The sequence below is a fragment of the Parasteatoda tepidariorum genome, chromosome 9, assembly GCF_982258835.1.
Source record: "Parasteatoda tepidariorum strain Cologne lab strain chromosome 9, Ptep-v5.0, whole genome shotgun sequence".
Taxonomy (NCBI): domain Eukaryota; kingdom Metazoa; phylum Arthropoda; class Arachnida; order Araneae; family Theridiidae; genus Parasteatoda; species Parasteatoda tepidariorum.
In genome coordinates this window covers 8,065,815-8,080,844 of record NC_141763.1, presented here as the reverse complement: position 1 = coordinate 8,080,844, position 15,030 = coordinate 8,065,815, and the positions used below count along the sequence as shown (strand labels likewise).

The 15,030-nt window shown below is 30.3% G+C and overlaps 1 protein-coding gene across 3 annotated transcripts in view; it reads left to right on the top strand.

Annotated features, from left to right (window-relative positions):
• LOC107452364 (uncharacterized) overlaps positions 1-14,165 on the top strand; it is a 218,805-nt gene extending 204,640 nt beyond the window's left edge. For all 3 annotated transcript variants that reach the window (XM_087150772.1, XM_087150774.1, XM_087150773.1), the window contains 5 exons: positions 6,747-7,109; positions 8,123-8,288; positions 10,350-10,473; positions 11,136-11,228; positions 13,247-14,165. In XM_087150772.1, the coding sequence (XP_087006898.1) occupies positions 6,747-7,109; positions 8,123-8,288; positions 10,350-10,473; positions 11,136-11,228; positions 13,247-13,327 (827 nt within the window). In that variant the 3' untranslated portion in view covers positions 13,328-14,165. The remainder of the gene's footprint in view (positions 1-6,746; positions 7,110-8,122; positions 8,289-10,349; positions 10,474-11,135; positions 11,229-13,246) is intronic.
• The last annotated feature ends 865 nt before the right edge of the window (positions 14,166-15,030 follow it).

Below are 15,030 nucleotides of genomic sequence, written 5' to 3'. Positions count from 1 at the left end.
TGATGTGGTCTGCATAATTTGATCAGGAAAGCACTTTACCCCTTAATGTTAATTTCACTTTTTGCGTATTTTGCTATATCTCGAGAACTTTTTATGCGAATTGAAAAATTTTTGCTCACAATTATAAAATTTGTTTATCCCAAGATAATACCAAAAAAATAACTTTCGTAAATACTTATTATTTTTTATAATTTTATTTAATAATGGTCAAAGAAATTTTGAGTTGTAAGATATAAAATTTTTTGCATCATTTTGAAGAATATAATTTTGAATGGCAAAATGTAAAATCTGAGCAAAATCGGTAAAAAAAGTTCCTGAGAAAATGAATTTCAAAAAAGTCAGATATTTAAAATTCGATTTATTAGGAACTATTCCACCGACTTCACTCAAAGTTTATATTTTGCCATGTAAAATTATATTCTTCAAAATTATGCATTGTCTACCTTAAAATTCAAATTTTTTTTTCGACTGTTACTAAATGAAATAATAATAAATATTTACAAAAAGTTATTTTTTTGGATAAACAAATTTTATAATTTTGTGAAACTTTTTTTAAAATTTTCATAAAAAGTTCTTGTACGCAAAAAGTAAAATTAAGATTGCAGCTACCCTCTATGTTTTAGGGATTAAAATCCCGAATCTATCGGATAAAAATTATTTTTATTTATTATAAGTACATGTTTGTGCGTGATTTTGCAACTTAAAATATCATCTGCATTTATTAATTAGCATATTTGAAGTCACCCCCTCGAGCCATTAAGATTAAGTCCTAGAACGTGAAGATCAGATCATTAGATCAAAAGTTAATAAGGGTGGTCCGTTTTTTTATTTTGCACACTGTACATCTTGAGTTCTATTAAACCTTTTGAATTCTTATAAGACCTATTATTTATGTAAAAAAAAAGGTCTAAATCGTAATGATACTTTTTTTTAGTTGTAAACATTGCGTTTACACCTCCTTTAAGAAAAGTATTGAAAAAATGTAGAGCTAATAAAAGTTATGATTTATTTTTAAAAATTACAAGTGGCAATTTTTTTTTATTTATTTAAATCTAATTATTATTTTTTATTGATTTGATTTTTAAATTCATCAAAGCTGTGATTGACTATCTCAATAATACTTAATATTGTTTAATAGTACTAAAATACTTGATATTTCTATTTCTACTTAAAACTGTTTATATTAATGAATTATTACCAACAAATCACTGAATAAATGAAATCTTAATTATTATTATTCAAAATTCAATGCCAAAGTTTTAATCTATGAGCATCAATTAAATAAAGAGTAAAATAATATAAGTCAGTAAACACTAAAAAATACCTCATTGTGAAAGAAAAATCTTTATAGAAAATGTTTCTACTTTATATACATGTTTCTTCTTTATGTATATACAGGGATGAGATTTTTCCGTTTTTTAGCGGATTTCCGCTTTTTTCACTTTTATCTCTTAAATTTCAGCTTTTTTATCAAAAATTCAGATTTTCTAAAAATTTCATTTTTTTAAATTAGTATTCTGCTTTTTCAGAAAATTCACCGATTTTCAAAAAGGAACAGAAAATTCAAACTACATAGCTACCAATCCTTTCTCATTTTTACTTATTTTACCTATTTTCTCCCCTTTACACGCAGCAGATAAGATTTTCCGAATTTTTTACCCGCTCTCCAGATGGATCCGATTTTCGTAGTTCAAACGACGCTGCTTCTGACAAGCCTTTCAGAGGTCCCAAGCCTGGAATCTGCTAATATCTCGATTCTTATTCACACGATTTTAATATCAAACATATCTTTTCATATTTGCGTGTTGCGATTTATTTACGAGATTTAAAATTCCGATATTGTGATTCGTATTTACGTCTTTTTAAAAACCTATGTAGCGATTCATATTGACATGGACATTTTTTAGTCATGGACAACTTTATGTTGGCCTGTCAAGAGTTAAGTCATTTGACAGCCTTTCAGTAATTACTCCAAGATGCCAAATCTATAATTGTGTTTTCAAAGAAATTCTAAATGCTTAGTGTTAATTTCTTAGAGCTTTGCAGAAAAAAATGTTTTTTGGAAAAAAATTTAATTGAAAGTTCTATTGGCAGTAGGCAAGGGGAATTGACAAAATCAAAACACCCCGATTAGAAATGCAGCATGGCGACCTCCACGTGGTATTTCTCGGGTGATGCTAACAGCCATGCATTTTAATTTATTGTATGTAAAACATCCTTATTTTGTTCTAAAATGCTATGTACTTAATCACAAATGTTAATTAATATAGAAATTGATTTCAATAATGCTGATCACCAAAAAATATTTCATTTGGCGATAAAACAAATTTTTGTGTTCTTGAAAATGAAAGACTTTTTGAGGGTTATTATCTCAGATAATTTATTTTGCTAATATGTTTCTTATTTAGCTAATGTTTTGATTTTTTCACCATGTACAATCTAAATAGCTAATATACTTTTTTAAAAGCAAATAAGAACATTGATAGAATTCTTCTACATAAGTACAATACTATGTCTTTGATGATAAAATACTATGTCTTTGATGATAATATACTATGTCTTTGTGCTAGAACATTGTGTTCATTGGCAAGCGAGCGCAGAGAGCCATGGTTCACAGCGTGAACCACATAGGATTGCGTAGCAATTCTCGGGGGTTGGCGAGCGTTAGCGAGCAGGGGGCGGAGCCTCCTAGTAAAATAAATAAAATTTGATGCAAATAGTATAGAGAGTTTTAACACAATTTTCATACTTCTTTAGCTTAACTTCTCTATTTTTATAATTTATCCTTTTTCTTTCATAGGTATTTAAATTAAACAGAATAAATAATTATTATTAAAATTTGCTAATATTTTAAATTTAAAAAAAAAGTAAAATCATTATTTTTAATTTAAAAAAATTTATTCGAAAATTGAGTAAAAAATAGCATAAAAACATTTTTAGCAATAAATAAAAGGAAATATTTTTTTTTCCAATGCCCACCTGGATAATGACATAGGTCATACAGGCACCTGAAGGGCAGATTTGTTGGCCACTCTTTCAGGGACACCATATTAGATTGGCCATTGTTGCTCCCACAGTAAGGGCAGCAGAGAATAATTGTCTCTTATGTGAACTGAGAAAAAATGTAATTTCCAGCTTTATTTTTTCAATTGGTAATTTTTTTTTCACTAAATGTTAAGTATCAATGTAATCGTTTTTATAATAATAGATTAGTATTATAGATTAATACATATATTTATATTATAGATTATATTTAATTATTGTACACAAATAATAATTGTAAAACAGTTATTAAGACCTCTTTAAATAACTACTTTATCTTTTTGCTTAAATTTTACATAATAAAATTTAAAAAAACAATTCCTGATGACAACCCAAAAATAATTTTATGCTGATGACAACCCAAACTTATTAATTTTATGCTAATGACAACCCAAACTTATTAATATTATGCTGATGACAACCCAAACTTTTAATATTATGCTGATGACAACCCAAAAAAAAATTTATGCTGATGACAACCCAGACTTATTAATATTATGCTGATGACAACCCAAACTTATTAATTTTATGCTGATGACAACCCAAAAAAACTTTTTTATGCTGATGACAGCCCAAACTTAATTTTATGCTGATGACAACCCAAACTTTTAGTATTATGCTGATGACAACCCAAAAATAATTTTATGCTGATGACAACCCAAACTTATTAATTTTATGCTGATGACAGCCCAAACTTTTTATATTATGCTGATGACAACCCAAACTTAATTTTATGCTGATGACAACCCAAACTTATTAATTTTATGCTGATGACAACCCAAACTTATTAATATTATGCTGATGACAACCGAAAAAAAATTTTATGCTGATGACAACCCAGACTTATTAATATTATGCTGATGACAACCCACACTTATTAATATTATGCTGATGACAACCCAAAAATAATTTTTATGCTGATGACAGCCCAAACTTAATTTTATGCTGATGACAACCCAAACTTTTAGTATTATGCTGATGACAACCCAAAAATAATTTTATGCTGATGACAACCCAAACTTATTAATTTTATGCTGATGACAGCCCAAACTTATTAATATTATGCTGATGACAACCCAAACTTAATTTTATGCTGATGACAACCCAAACTTTTAGTATTGGCGATCGAAATGGGCTGCAGGTGGCGTAGAGCAGAACTCTTTTCCTATGGCAACACTTCACATGCTTTCCCCATTAGCGTGTGGAAAGTCATAGAGGAAGGAAGTACGTTAGTTTCTCTCTTGATTTTCATATAGATTAAAATCTTTTAACTTGAAAAACTATATGGAACTGAAAACTACATTAAGCATAGTTCTAGACAAAGTATTATGGAAATTTTAAAAAATATTCTTATTAAATAAAAAGGAAAAATATTAAGAAAAGGGAAAATATCGTAGTACATTCTTATACAACTGAAAAGAGGAGGAGAGGGAAGGGAGAAGGGCTAAAGGCATGAAACCGGTCTCTCCCCAGATGGCGTATTCGAGTGTTGCGATCGCGAATTATGCTGATGACAACCCGAAAATAATTTTATGCTGATGACAATCCAAACTTATTAATTTTATGCTAATGACAACCCAGACTTATTAATATTATGCTGATGACAACCCAAACTTATTAATATAATGCTGATGACAACCCAAACTTTTATCATTATGCTGATTTTTTATTTATTATTACAATTTACAATCATATAAAACTAAAATTATTAAATTTATTTAATGAATTAATATTTGAAAATTGAATTAATATTTGAATATTGAATTAATATTGAATAATAATTGAATATTGTGATTCGTATTTACACCTTTTTAAAAACCTATGTAGCGATTCTCGCAAGTTTAAAATTCAATGTCTTGATTTGCTCATGCGGTTTATAATATCAAACATTGATTTTCGTATTTATACGTGATTTTAAAATAAGGCATTGGGATTCTCATTCACACATTCTAAAAATTATGCATCATAATTCTTATTTATGCAATCTAAAAATTACGCATCATGATTCGTATTTACGCAATCTAAAAATTATGAATCGTGATTTGTATTTACGCGTTTTAAAAATTCTCTATCCCAGTTTGTATTTTCTCATTTTCAAAATCGTATATCTAGTTTCATATTAATGTGATTTCAAAATCCATAATTGTTATTCATATTCACGCAATTTTAAGATCAACTATCGCGATTCTTGTAAGAAGTAAATTTTTTTTTAATTAGTTACTATAAAGGTGACTGTTTTTCTAACGACGATTATTAGTATATGTAAGTGTTACAACATCAGAGAAACTGGAAGGGAATATATTCAAAACTTACATTCTGTGCTTGCAAAGAAGAAAAAAAAAGGATTTGTCACAAGATGTTTGAAGATGGACTAACGACTAAATGTAGAAAACATAAAAGATATAGCGAACAAAAGCAATAACTTAAAAAGAGATTTAATTTAATTTGTTTTTGGGGAAAAAGATTACTGATTATTACTGATATATTTGCTATAAATCACATTACAGTATTTATTAAAAGAAATGAAATATTAATGTATATTCTCAGTAGTTTTAATTTGCTAAACCAGGTAGTCTTTCAAGTAATAAATGTTAAGTATCAATGTAATCATTTATATAATGATAGATTAGTACACAATTGTATGTCAACACATTATTTATTACCTTAAACTGTTATTATTAAAGGGTTGCGCTTGCGTAAAATTTACTATCGTGGAAATTCAGCTTTTTTGCTTTTTGGCTAATCTCATCCCTGTATTTATATATGCATGTTTCTTTATATAGATATGTTATACGTATGTTTCTTCTTCATTTTTAAATACATTAGCTACATATTTAATAAGTTCTAAAAGCACTTGCAATTAAATGAACATAAAAGTAAATGATATTCTAAAATGGTATTCAGCACCTAAAAGAAAGTATTTACCTTTTTTAACCCTCCGTATACGGCTTAGTTTTTATACTATCCGGGGTCCTGAAACATGGGACAATATTTTATATATATTCTTTATCTACATATGCTACAATTCACATCTTCATCAGTTGTCTTAAAATACTACAAGAATTTCAATAGCTTTTACATTTTCAAAATGTATATAATACGGCGGGTAAAAGTATATAATTATAAGTGAAAAAATTCCTGCGATATTTTCATTTTCTGACATAATTTGTAAACATTTTGTCTCGAACATTTTACAGAAAATTTGTAATAAAACAGAAAAAATAAAATAAAAGCCCAGATTTATGGGATACTCCAAATCACTGTCTTAATCAAGATATTTTCGTTTGTTATTCCCACATTTAACGCCTCTGACACTCGGCAAATCCATATCTTAAATAAATGCTTTTCTCTCAAAAGAAAAACAAAAAGAATGCAAACTCACAAATGTGCAGGGGGGGGGGGAATCAAACAAGGAGAAAAAATTCCTGAACCCTCTAGTGCCATCTAGCAGCAAAAATAAGCATCAAATGATGTTTTTTTAACCTACACAGGGAAATAGCGTGATCAATATTGAAACAAGGGGAATGAATTATCCGCCCGCGATTTTCATGTGACTCGGTTGTTGAGAAGCAAACTGATACCCCGCTCAAATCACGAGAGCCGTACGCTGAGGGTTAAGACTGTAATCTTTACATTGAAGTTTGTTTTAAGTTTTTTTTTAAAGAAAAGAATCTGAATTATGCGAAATTGTCTTTCACATACAGTTGATTTAAGTAATGCTAAGCTTGATGAGATAATCAGAAAAGATGTGAATGATGGGCAACTCCAGGGCGTCACCAAATCATCATTTTTTGATAATTTTGAAACGACTGTTGAGAAGCCAACATCATTGGAACCTTCAGACCTGGAGGACCATCCAGTTCATCAAAACCAGCTCAAACCCACCCGAGAACTGAATGTCGTCCAACGATCGAAGCTGATGAATGTCACCGAGCAGCAAAATGGGAGCGACGATATTGATGTGAGGAATCAATTTCAGCAGAAGATGCGAAATCTGAGAAATGATAAAAGTTTGCTGTCGGGGGAAAGGCGACTTAAGAGAGCTACAAAGTTGCTTCCCCGTAAAGGTAATTTTAACTTAGCTTCTTTGACCTTAACCCTTTAACAATCGGTTAATTTTCAACAAAACGGTCAGAAAAGTGCCCACTTTTTTATCCCTGAAAATTATATAAAAATATGTCTATGAACAATATATATACTCATTTTTAATTTGTTTTTAGCTTGAAATTTTAAAAAATTAAATTTATAGGAAAAGCCGACATTCAGGGTTACTAAGACTTAATGTTGGTTTTCCAGCAAGCAAGGAAAATTTTAAAAATATTTGTTTTAAACATTAAAAAAGAATTTTATTAAACTTACGTATAATTTAAATAAAGATTAGTAATTTTTTCTTGTGTGATAAATTTCAAAGCATGAGATACAGAGGCCAACATCACAATCTGAACAGTAGTATCGAGTTTCCTTCCTACATCTCTTACTACCTCTTTCTATCTACAATTACCTTAAAAATATCCTGGTACTGCCATCTGGTGTGTAAAATGAGAAATAAAATGTTTTCATGGCAAAAGAAATTAATTGGTTATATTTTTATTGGCGCGTTACTACTGAACACTCCAGCCCAGAAATATCACGGGAGCGAGAAGGAAAAGGTTAAAAAAGGGTAACCACTCAGACTGTGATCTATGGAATATTTAAGGATGATATTTCAGCTATATTAAACTATTTAATTTACTGTAGCATTATTTGTTTTAAGTAGGTTCAGCTGTACTTTTTTTCTCTAAGTTTTTCCAGCAATCAAAAGTAGTATAGTTAGCTCAATATAGCTCACACAAGAGCAACAGTGATTGTGTTTTTCCTCTTAATATATTATGTATAATATGTACAGGGAAGATATGGAGAATTTTGTTATACATAGAACTCACCACATGGGTAATGAGGGAAATATGTGACAGGTTTAAAATTTAACAGGATACCCATAATCACCCTCTATAAACTGTTTCATTTACTTTCTCAACTGTTGTAACTATCTTAAATTGAACTTTATAGTTGTTGTTATGATTATATTGATTGCTTTGTCTAGATTTACCCAAAGCCATTGAATCCCTGAGATTACTGGAATTGAATGCAAGCATTGGACAAGAATATTGCAACACTTTGCAGTGTGCACACAAAATAGGACCTCGATTCAGTTATCACATCCCTGTGTCTAAATTCATGACAGAGGAATATCTAACGTTGCAATTCAAGTAAGTTTATTTTTTTTGTCCTGAAATGTATTTCACATGGTACATAGCATTTTTAAAAAGTGCTTAAAGGTGCTTCTTTTCGATTTCCGTTTTTTAAAAGCCCTTAAAGGTACTTTTTTTCATGAGGTGTTTTTTAAAAGTGCTTGACTTTTTCTTTTCAAAAATGAGATATATAATTTTTTTTTTACTGTGTCGATTTTCGGCCCGTTTTATGCAAAAGCGTGCTTTTCACATTGTTCCGTTCAACATTTTCAGGATTCATTCAACCACAATCCATTTCGGCCTTTCGTCGGTCCATAGCGTATGAAAGCGGCAATCATTTCAACGGTTTGATTAAGTATTTACGAGTCCGCATGTGCATCTACTGAGCTGGGTTCGGTGATATTCTATCACTCTCGTGTGTAACTCTGCTGCATTTTGCTAGATATGCTCAATTACTTCATTTCCACCCTCATTATCCGAACCTAAAATTCTCTCGATCTTTTTAGGGTGGCTAATATAATCAAGAAAAAAGTTATTTCTCAGAAACTAGTTATATTATCGTGATCATGTTAAGTCCAGGGATGAGATTTTTAAGATAATTTCAGCCTTTGAAATAAAATAATTTTATGTATTTCCGATTTTCAAAGATAAACAGAAAATTCAAAGTACATTGCTGCCAACTCTTCTCATTTTTACTTATTTTAGCTATTTTCTACTCTTTTATGCACAGACGATATCGTTTTTACACGCTTGCCAGATAGCTCGTATTTTCGTAATTCAGACGTCGCTTCTTCAAACAAGCCTTTTAGAAGTCTCAAGCCCAGAATCTGCTAATATTTTGATTCTTATTTACGCGATTTAAATATCAAACATAGATTTTCGTATTTACGTTATTTAAAAGTTGCTCATTACGATTATTATTCACGCAATTTGAATATCATACATTGCCATCCTTATTTACATGATTTAAAAATCCAATATCACGATTTGTATTTACCCATTTTTAAAAACCTATGTTGTTATTTGTTCATGCGGTTATAATATCAAACATCGATTTTCGTATTTATACGTGATTTTAAAATAAGGCATTGGGATTCGCATTCACGCGATTTAAAAATTATGCATCATGATTTGTATTTACGCAATCTAAAAATTACGCATTGTGATTCGTTACACAATCTAAACATTATGAATCGTGATTTGTATTTACGCGATTTAAAAATTATATAACGCAGTTTGTATTTTCCCATCTTTAAAATCGAATATCGAGTTTCATATTCACGTGATTTCAAAATCCATTATCGTGTTTCATATTCACGCGATTTTAAACTCCAAGATTGCTGTTTGTATTCAGACGATTTTAAAATAAATTATCGTGATTCCTGTAAGAAGTAAATTTTTTTCTTGAATTAGTTACTATAAAGAAGACTTTTTCTATTGACAACGTAAAATTTATTTGCTTGGAAATTCAGCTTTTTTGCCCTTTGGCCAATCTCATCCCTGAAAGTCTTTGAAATTCATTTTGCATTTTGATAAGGTATATAGTGCTTAAAAAATGCTTTAAAGGTGCTTATTTTTTATTGAGAGATTTGGCTATGCACCCTGGTTACTCATGTTATAGGATTTTTTTGTGTGCTGTCTATAACGAATTGACTATAACTTTTCATCATTCCGTATTATAATATACTCATGATTTTATTTTACACCTTTATTGTGTGGCTAAGTCAGTTTTTTTAAAGTAAAAAGAAGTCAAGACTATGTATAGTTTGTCTATTAAAATAACTCCCCTCGCCACAAAGTCTAAGGACGTCTGCTGCTATAGAAACGAGAAAATGGCACATTTCAAAGAGGGGAGCTTCTTTCCCCCCTGACTCCCTCTCTCTCTCGTCTACCTGAGCCAAACACTTTTTTAAATAAGGACCCAACACCCCTACTTGAAATGCTTAAACCTCATAACGATAGTGACTGCCGCTACTCCACATGAATGGTTAGGGTTGTTCCTTACATAGACAAACTATAAAGTTCCTTAATTGATATAATTATATGTTTTGAATTCTGATTGTTTTTATTATCTTCCAGTCTTGCAGTACCCCTTATTGTGGATCATTGTCAACCAGATGCCAAACCAGAAGCGTGCCTGTCCCGGCACAATGGTGCTGGTGATCTTCCTCATGACTACATCAGGGAACAGAACCTCACAGAAGTAAGTATTTATTCATTACAATTCAAAAACTTCGAAGACTCCCAGTGTAGTAAATGGTGACTGATGCGCATTAAATCTGTCGAGTCACAAAATCCTCCATGTTCCCATAACTCCTTGTCTTCTGGATTGGTCCAAAATTACCAAGCTGCGAAGTTGAACATTAGTAGTCGTAAACAGAAAATTGGGTTGACTGTTCAACGACGGTAGTAAAATGTAAAAACTTGAGCCATGGTGGCTCAGGAGATAAAGCGTTCGCCTTCCAATGAGGGTCAGCAACGGCTGGTCGATAAAAATTCAACATCCGGCTTGCACCGACCACAGTGCTTACGTAAAATATCCTCAGTGATAGACGGATCATGGATTAGAGTCCCCTTGCCGTCAGACTAACTATGGTTGGTTTTCCTCTACATGTAATGCAAATACGGTTCCATCAAAAAAATCCTCCATGAAGGCAAATTTTTCCCAATACTTGATCCAGGAGTTCTCTTGTTTTGTGGATTAGGTTCAAAATTACAAGGTTACGAAGTTCAACATTCGTAGTCGTAAACCCAAAATATTGAGTCTGCTGTTCAACGACAGTTACAAAATAAAATAAAATTCCTAAACTTGATCAAGTCTAATGAATGATTTCTGATTATATTTATTTTTTATTATTATTTTAGGAAGTCGACCCTAGTTGGAGACTGCCTATTGGTCTGTATCTAAGAAGTACCTACAGGTTCAGAGTGCAAGCCCGCACAGTAGTATCAGATACTGTAAGTATTCTGCACTTGTAGCTAGCATTTTACATGTAAAGACTATTATCAGAGGTTCCAACTATTACGATTTATGCCTTATTAAAGTGCTCTCCAACCTTTTTATCGCATCAGATTTGTTAATTTTATCACGGCCTGATGATGGAGGATGGGCATTAATTTTTATATTTCAGATGTTTTTGATTTAATAATTTTTATTCAATTGTATTTAAACATGCCTTCAACACAAAATACAGTTACATGTGCAGTATGGGTGGGACTTTAATTGAACAATCTTAGTTGTAAGTTTTATCTCAGCTCCCAGTTAACCTCTCGTCCATATAAAGTCACACAAACCGGAGAGAAACACACAATGGTAAATAAAATTGAAATTCCCGTGGCAGAATTTTTTCAGGCTTTCTAGAACAAACTTCTCTAGCATTCATATTTTTCTTTAAGATACTTTTAATTATAACGATTACTAGTTCAAAGTAGCAGAAACGTTTTGTTTACAAATTTGTATAAAAAATGTTAATTGTAAAAGCAATTTTTTTTAAAATCCTAATATTATAGGCGCTTTCTCGTATTTTGAGAGTAGAAAATGCACTAATTATTTCCTGCTTCAAATTTTGTAAATCATTAGAAAAATTAAAATTCGTAAACAAATTAAATGACAATAAATTCAAATTCGTACATAAATTGAAAATTGTAAAATCTGTGCAGTAACCCCAAAACAAAGATCAAAGACGAAATCATACGAATAGGACTCTTTAAAAAAAAAAGAGATAATCAAGTAAGTGTATGTAAAACATGGTGTTCCTTAAAGGGAAGAAAAATGAATGAAAGAACGTCATTTCCAGAGCGAACTATATTTTAAACTTTCGTGATTTCTGATTTTTTTTAATTTTATATTATTAATTTGAAATTCTAGGTAAGGCCAGTCATTACGGACTTTTTTTTTTTTTGAATCCCAAATGAGAATAGAAAAATCCCAATTATTTCTTTCATCTCTGATGCACAAAAAATACATATTTGAAAAAAAAATTCTGCAGGAAAAAAAAAAAAAATTTTCGAAAAATTATACAGAAAAGTGAACCAAACTTTTTCCCTCCCCAAATAAAAAATCTCTCTGCAAAAACTCTGTAATGTTCTGCGATAATCTCGTCGCAATTCTACCATGGGGATTGAAATAATTGAATGTTCTTTAGGGGGCTCAGTATCATTTGATCCATAAACTAGTACCCTTCTTCAGCCCAGAGGTTGGGGACCACTGCCTTATTATTTCATAGTCCATGGTGCGTAGCATTTTTAAAAAGTGCATAAAGGTGCTTATTTTCGTTTTTTAAAAGCCCTTAAAGGTGCTTTTTTCATTGGGTGTTTTTAAAAATTGCTTAATTTTCCATTTTCGAAAAGGAGATTTTTTTTTTACCATGTCTATTTTTGCCACGTTTTATGCAAAAGCATGCTTTTCCCATTGTTCTATTCAACATTTTGACAATTCATTCAACCACAATCTATTTCGGCTTACCATCTATCCACAGCGTATGAAAGTGCCAATCATTTTACAAGTTTGTTGAAATTCTTGGGAGTCCGCATGTGCGTCCACTGAGTTGGGTTTGGTGAGATTATTGCACTCTTATGTGCAACTCTGCTGCATTTTGCAAGATATTCTCAGTTTCAGGCTTCGTTTTCCACCATCTGATATCGAACCGAAAAATCTCTCAATCGATCATTTTATAATTTCTAGTATATAATCAAGAAAAGAGTTCTTTGTCAGAAACTAGTTATTTTGACTAGTCTGTCAGAAACTAGTTATTTATATGATCATGTAGTCTTTGAAAATTATTTTGCATTTTGTTAATGCATATAGTGCTTAAAAAGTGCTTATTTTTTGTTGAAAGATTTGGCTTACGCACCCTGGGTTCATAAAACATTACTTACATTAGTTTGCAAATTACATTAATGAACAAGTTTCGATTGATAAATAAATTTACAACTAATATTAATTCATATTTTACTGAGCAATATTTTTGTTTCAGCCTTGTTCTCTGCCTGCAGCTGAATTGGGTCATTCTTTCATTGAATTCGTTCTCGTCTTCCAAAGAACTTGTGACAAATAAAAGCACAGAAGATATTTCAAGAATATCTTAATGTGGACCACCCTTATGTGAAACCAAACGAGAAGTGCCATCAAATTGAAGCAATATCAAACTCAAATTCTTTTTATTACATTGTGTATTAGCATTCCATACTGTAAAACTCTTAACCCTTTAGCGCACAATGCAAGGACTATCTTGAACTGTTAGGGGGTTAATGAAGCTGTTTTTTAAGTAGAAATTTCGTATCAGTGTTCAACTGTGAGTGTTAGTGAATATTATGTGATACAGTTCATCATCCGTCCATTCATTGTAAATATCTCATCCAATTATTCAATGTTTTTAAAAGAGAGGAAAAAAAAGTTTTTATTATTGTAAGGGATGTGTTGTTGTTATTGTTTTAAATATTATTTTGTGATAAGTTTTTATTTTAACGTGAAATCATGTGATGCTTATTGTGAAAGAATTTTTACCATAGTATTATATATAGATGTATGTACTATATTATTTACAATCATATAGAAATATTTAGTGACCTTTTTTTTTTTTTGTACATCTTGTGAGAAAAGTTTTATTTTGTTAGAAGTGCAGTAGGAATTTCGATTATCCAGACTTAGAGTATATCTGGTAAGAAAAGTTTTATTTTGTGTACATGAATTATGACAGCATATTGCTATTAAAGGAATGAAAAAAATCTTTAATTGAGAGAAAAGAAGGAAAAAAAACTTCAAAATCTTCTTCTGTTGACAGAAGTATTTGGGTGATTGAGGTTCTGCTGCACATTTGATTTGAAATCAAACATCAGGTTCCCCTGTACATTATTTTTAAAAAATTGATTATTATTAAAGTGTGAGAAATCCAAGGCTTTTCTTTTAATTTTGAATAACATTATGGTTTTTGTCTATTAAAAGTTAGCAAAAAAATATTAAATATGAGGCTTTAATTGTTATTATAATATTTTAAATGTTTTGTCAATAGTTCACCATTAGAGTAACAAAGACACGCTGTGGTATTATGGGTATCATTTTGATGCTGTTTATGAAGCTAAATATTTTGGTAACTGGGTAGTTCTCAAAAGGTTGAAGCATAACACTGATCTAAATTCTGATGCCAATTGAGTTTAATTTGAGTTTATTTTGTTTGGAGACAAAAATTAACATAAATTATCACAAAAGTTTTCAATAGATTGGTTAAAAAAATCTTATAAAAAGAACAGATTTTGGACAATTTACTTAGCATATGCAAGACAAAAAAAATTTTTTTTAAACAGTGTCTAGATCAGGGGTTTCCAACATACATATGGCTGGGGGCCGCAATTAAAAACACCAGTCAAATGGCGGGCCACAACTTTATCAAAATTTTATATAGGACTCTTTTATGTTTGAAGGAACATTAAATATTTCTGTCAGATTTTTATCAAAGTTTTTTTAATTTTAAAAAGGAAAATAACAAGCATTACAAATAATACTTGTTACATATCATTTTTAATCTTTTCGTAATCAGAAACTTGGTGAAAAGATTTTTTTTTCTTTTAAATTTAATTCTGTGATAAATTAGAAAATTTTTGACTTATTAGGAATTATAGCAACAAAAAAAATTCTCATTCATATGAAATTAATATTTTTTTCTTTTTCGCTCATGCGATATTCAATTCAAGAAATTTAAATAAAACATGATATTCATTCCCTCTTTTATGCGTTGTAAAATTTACAATTGTAAATAATTTA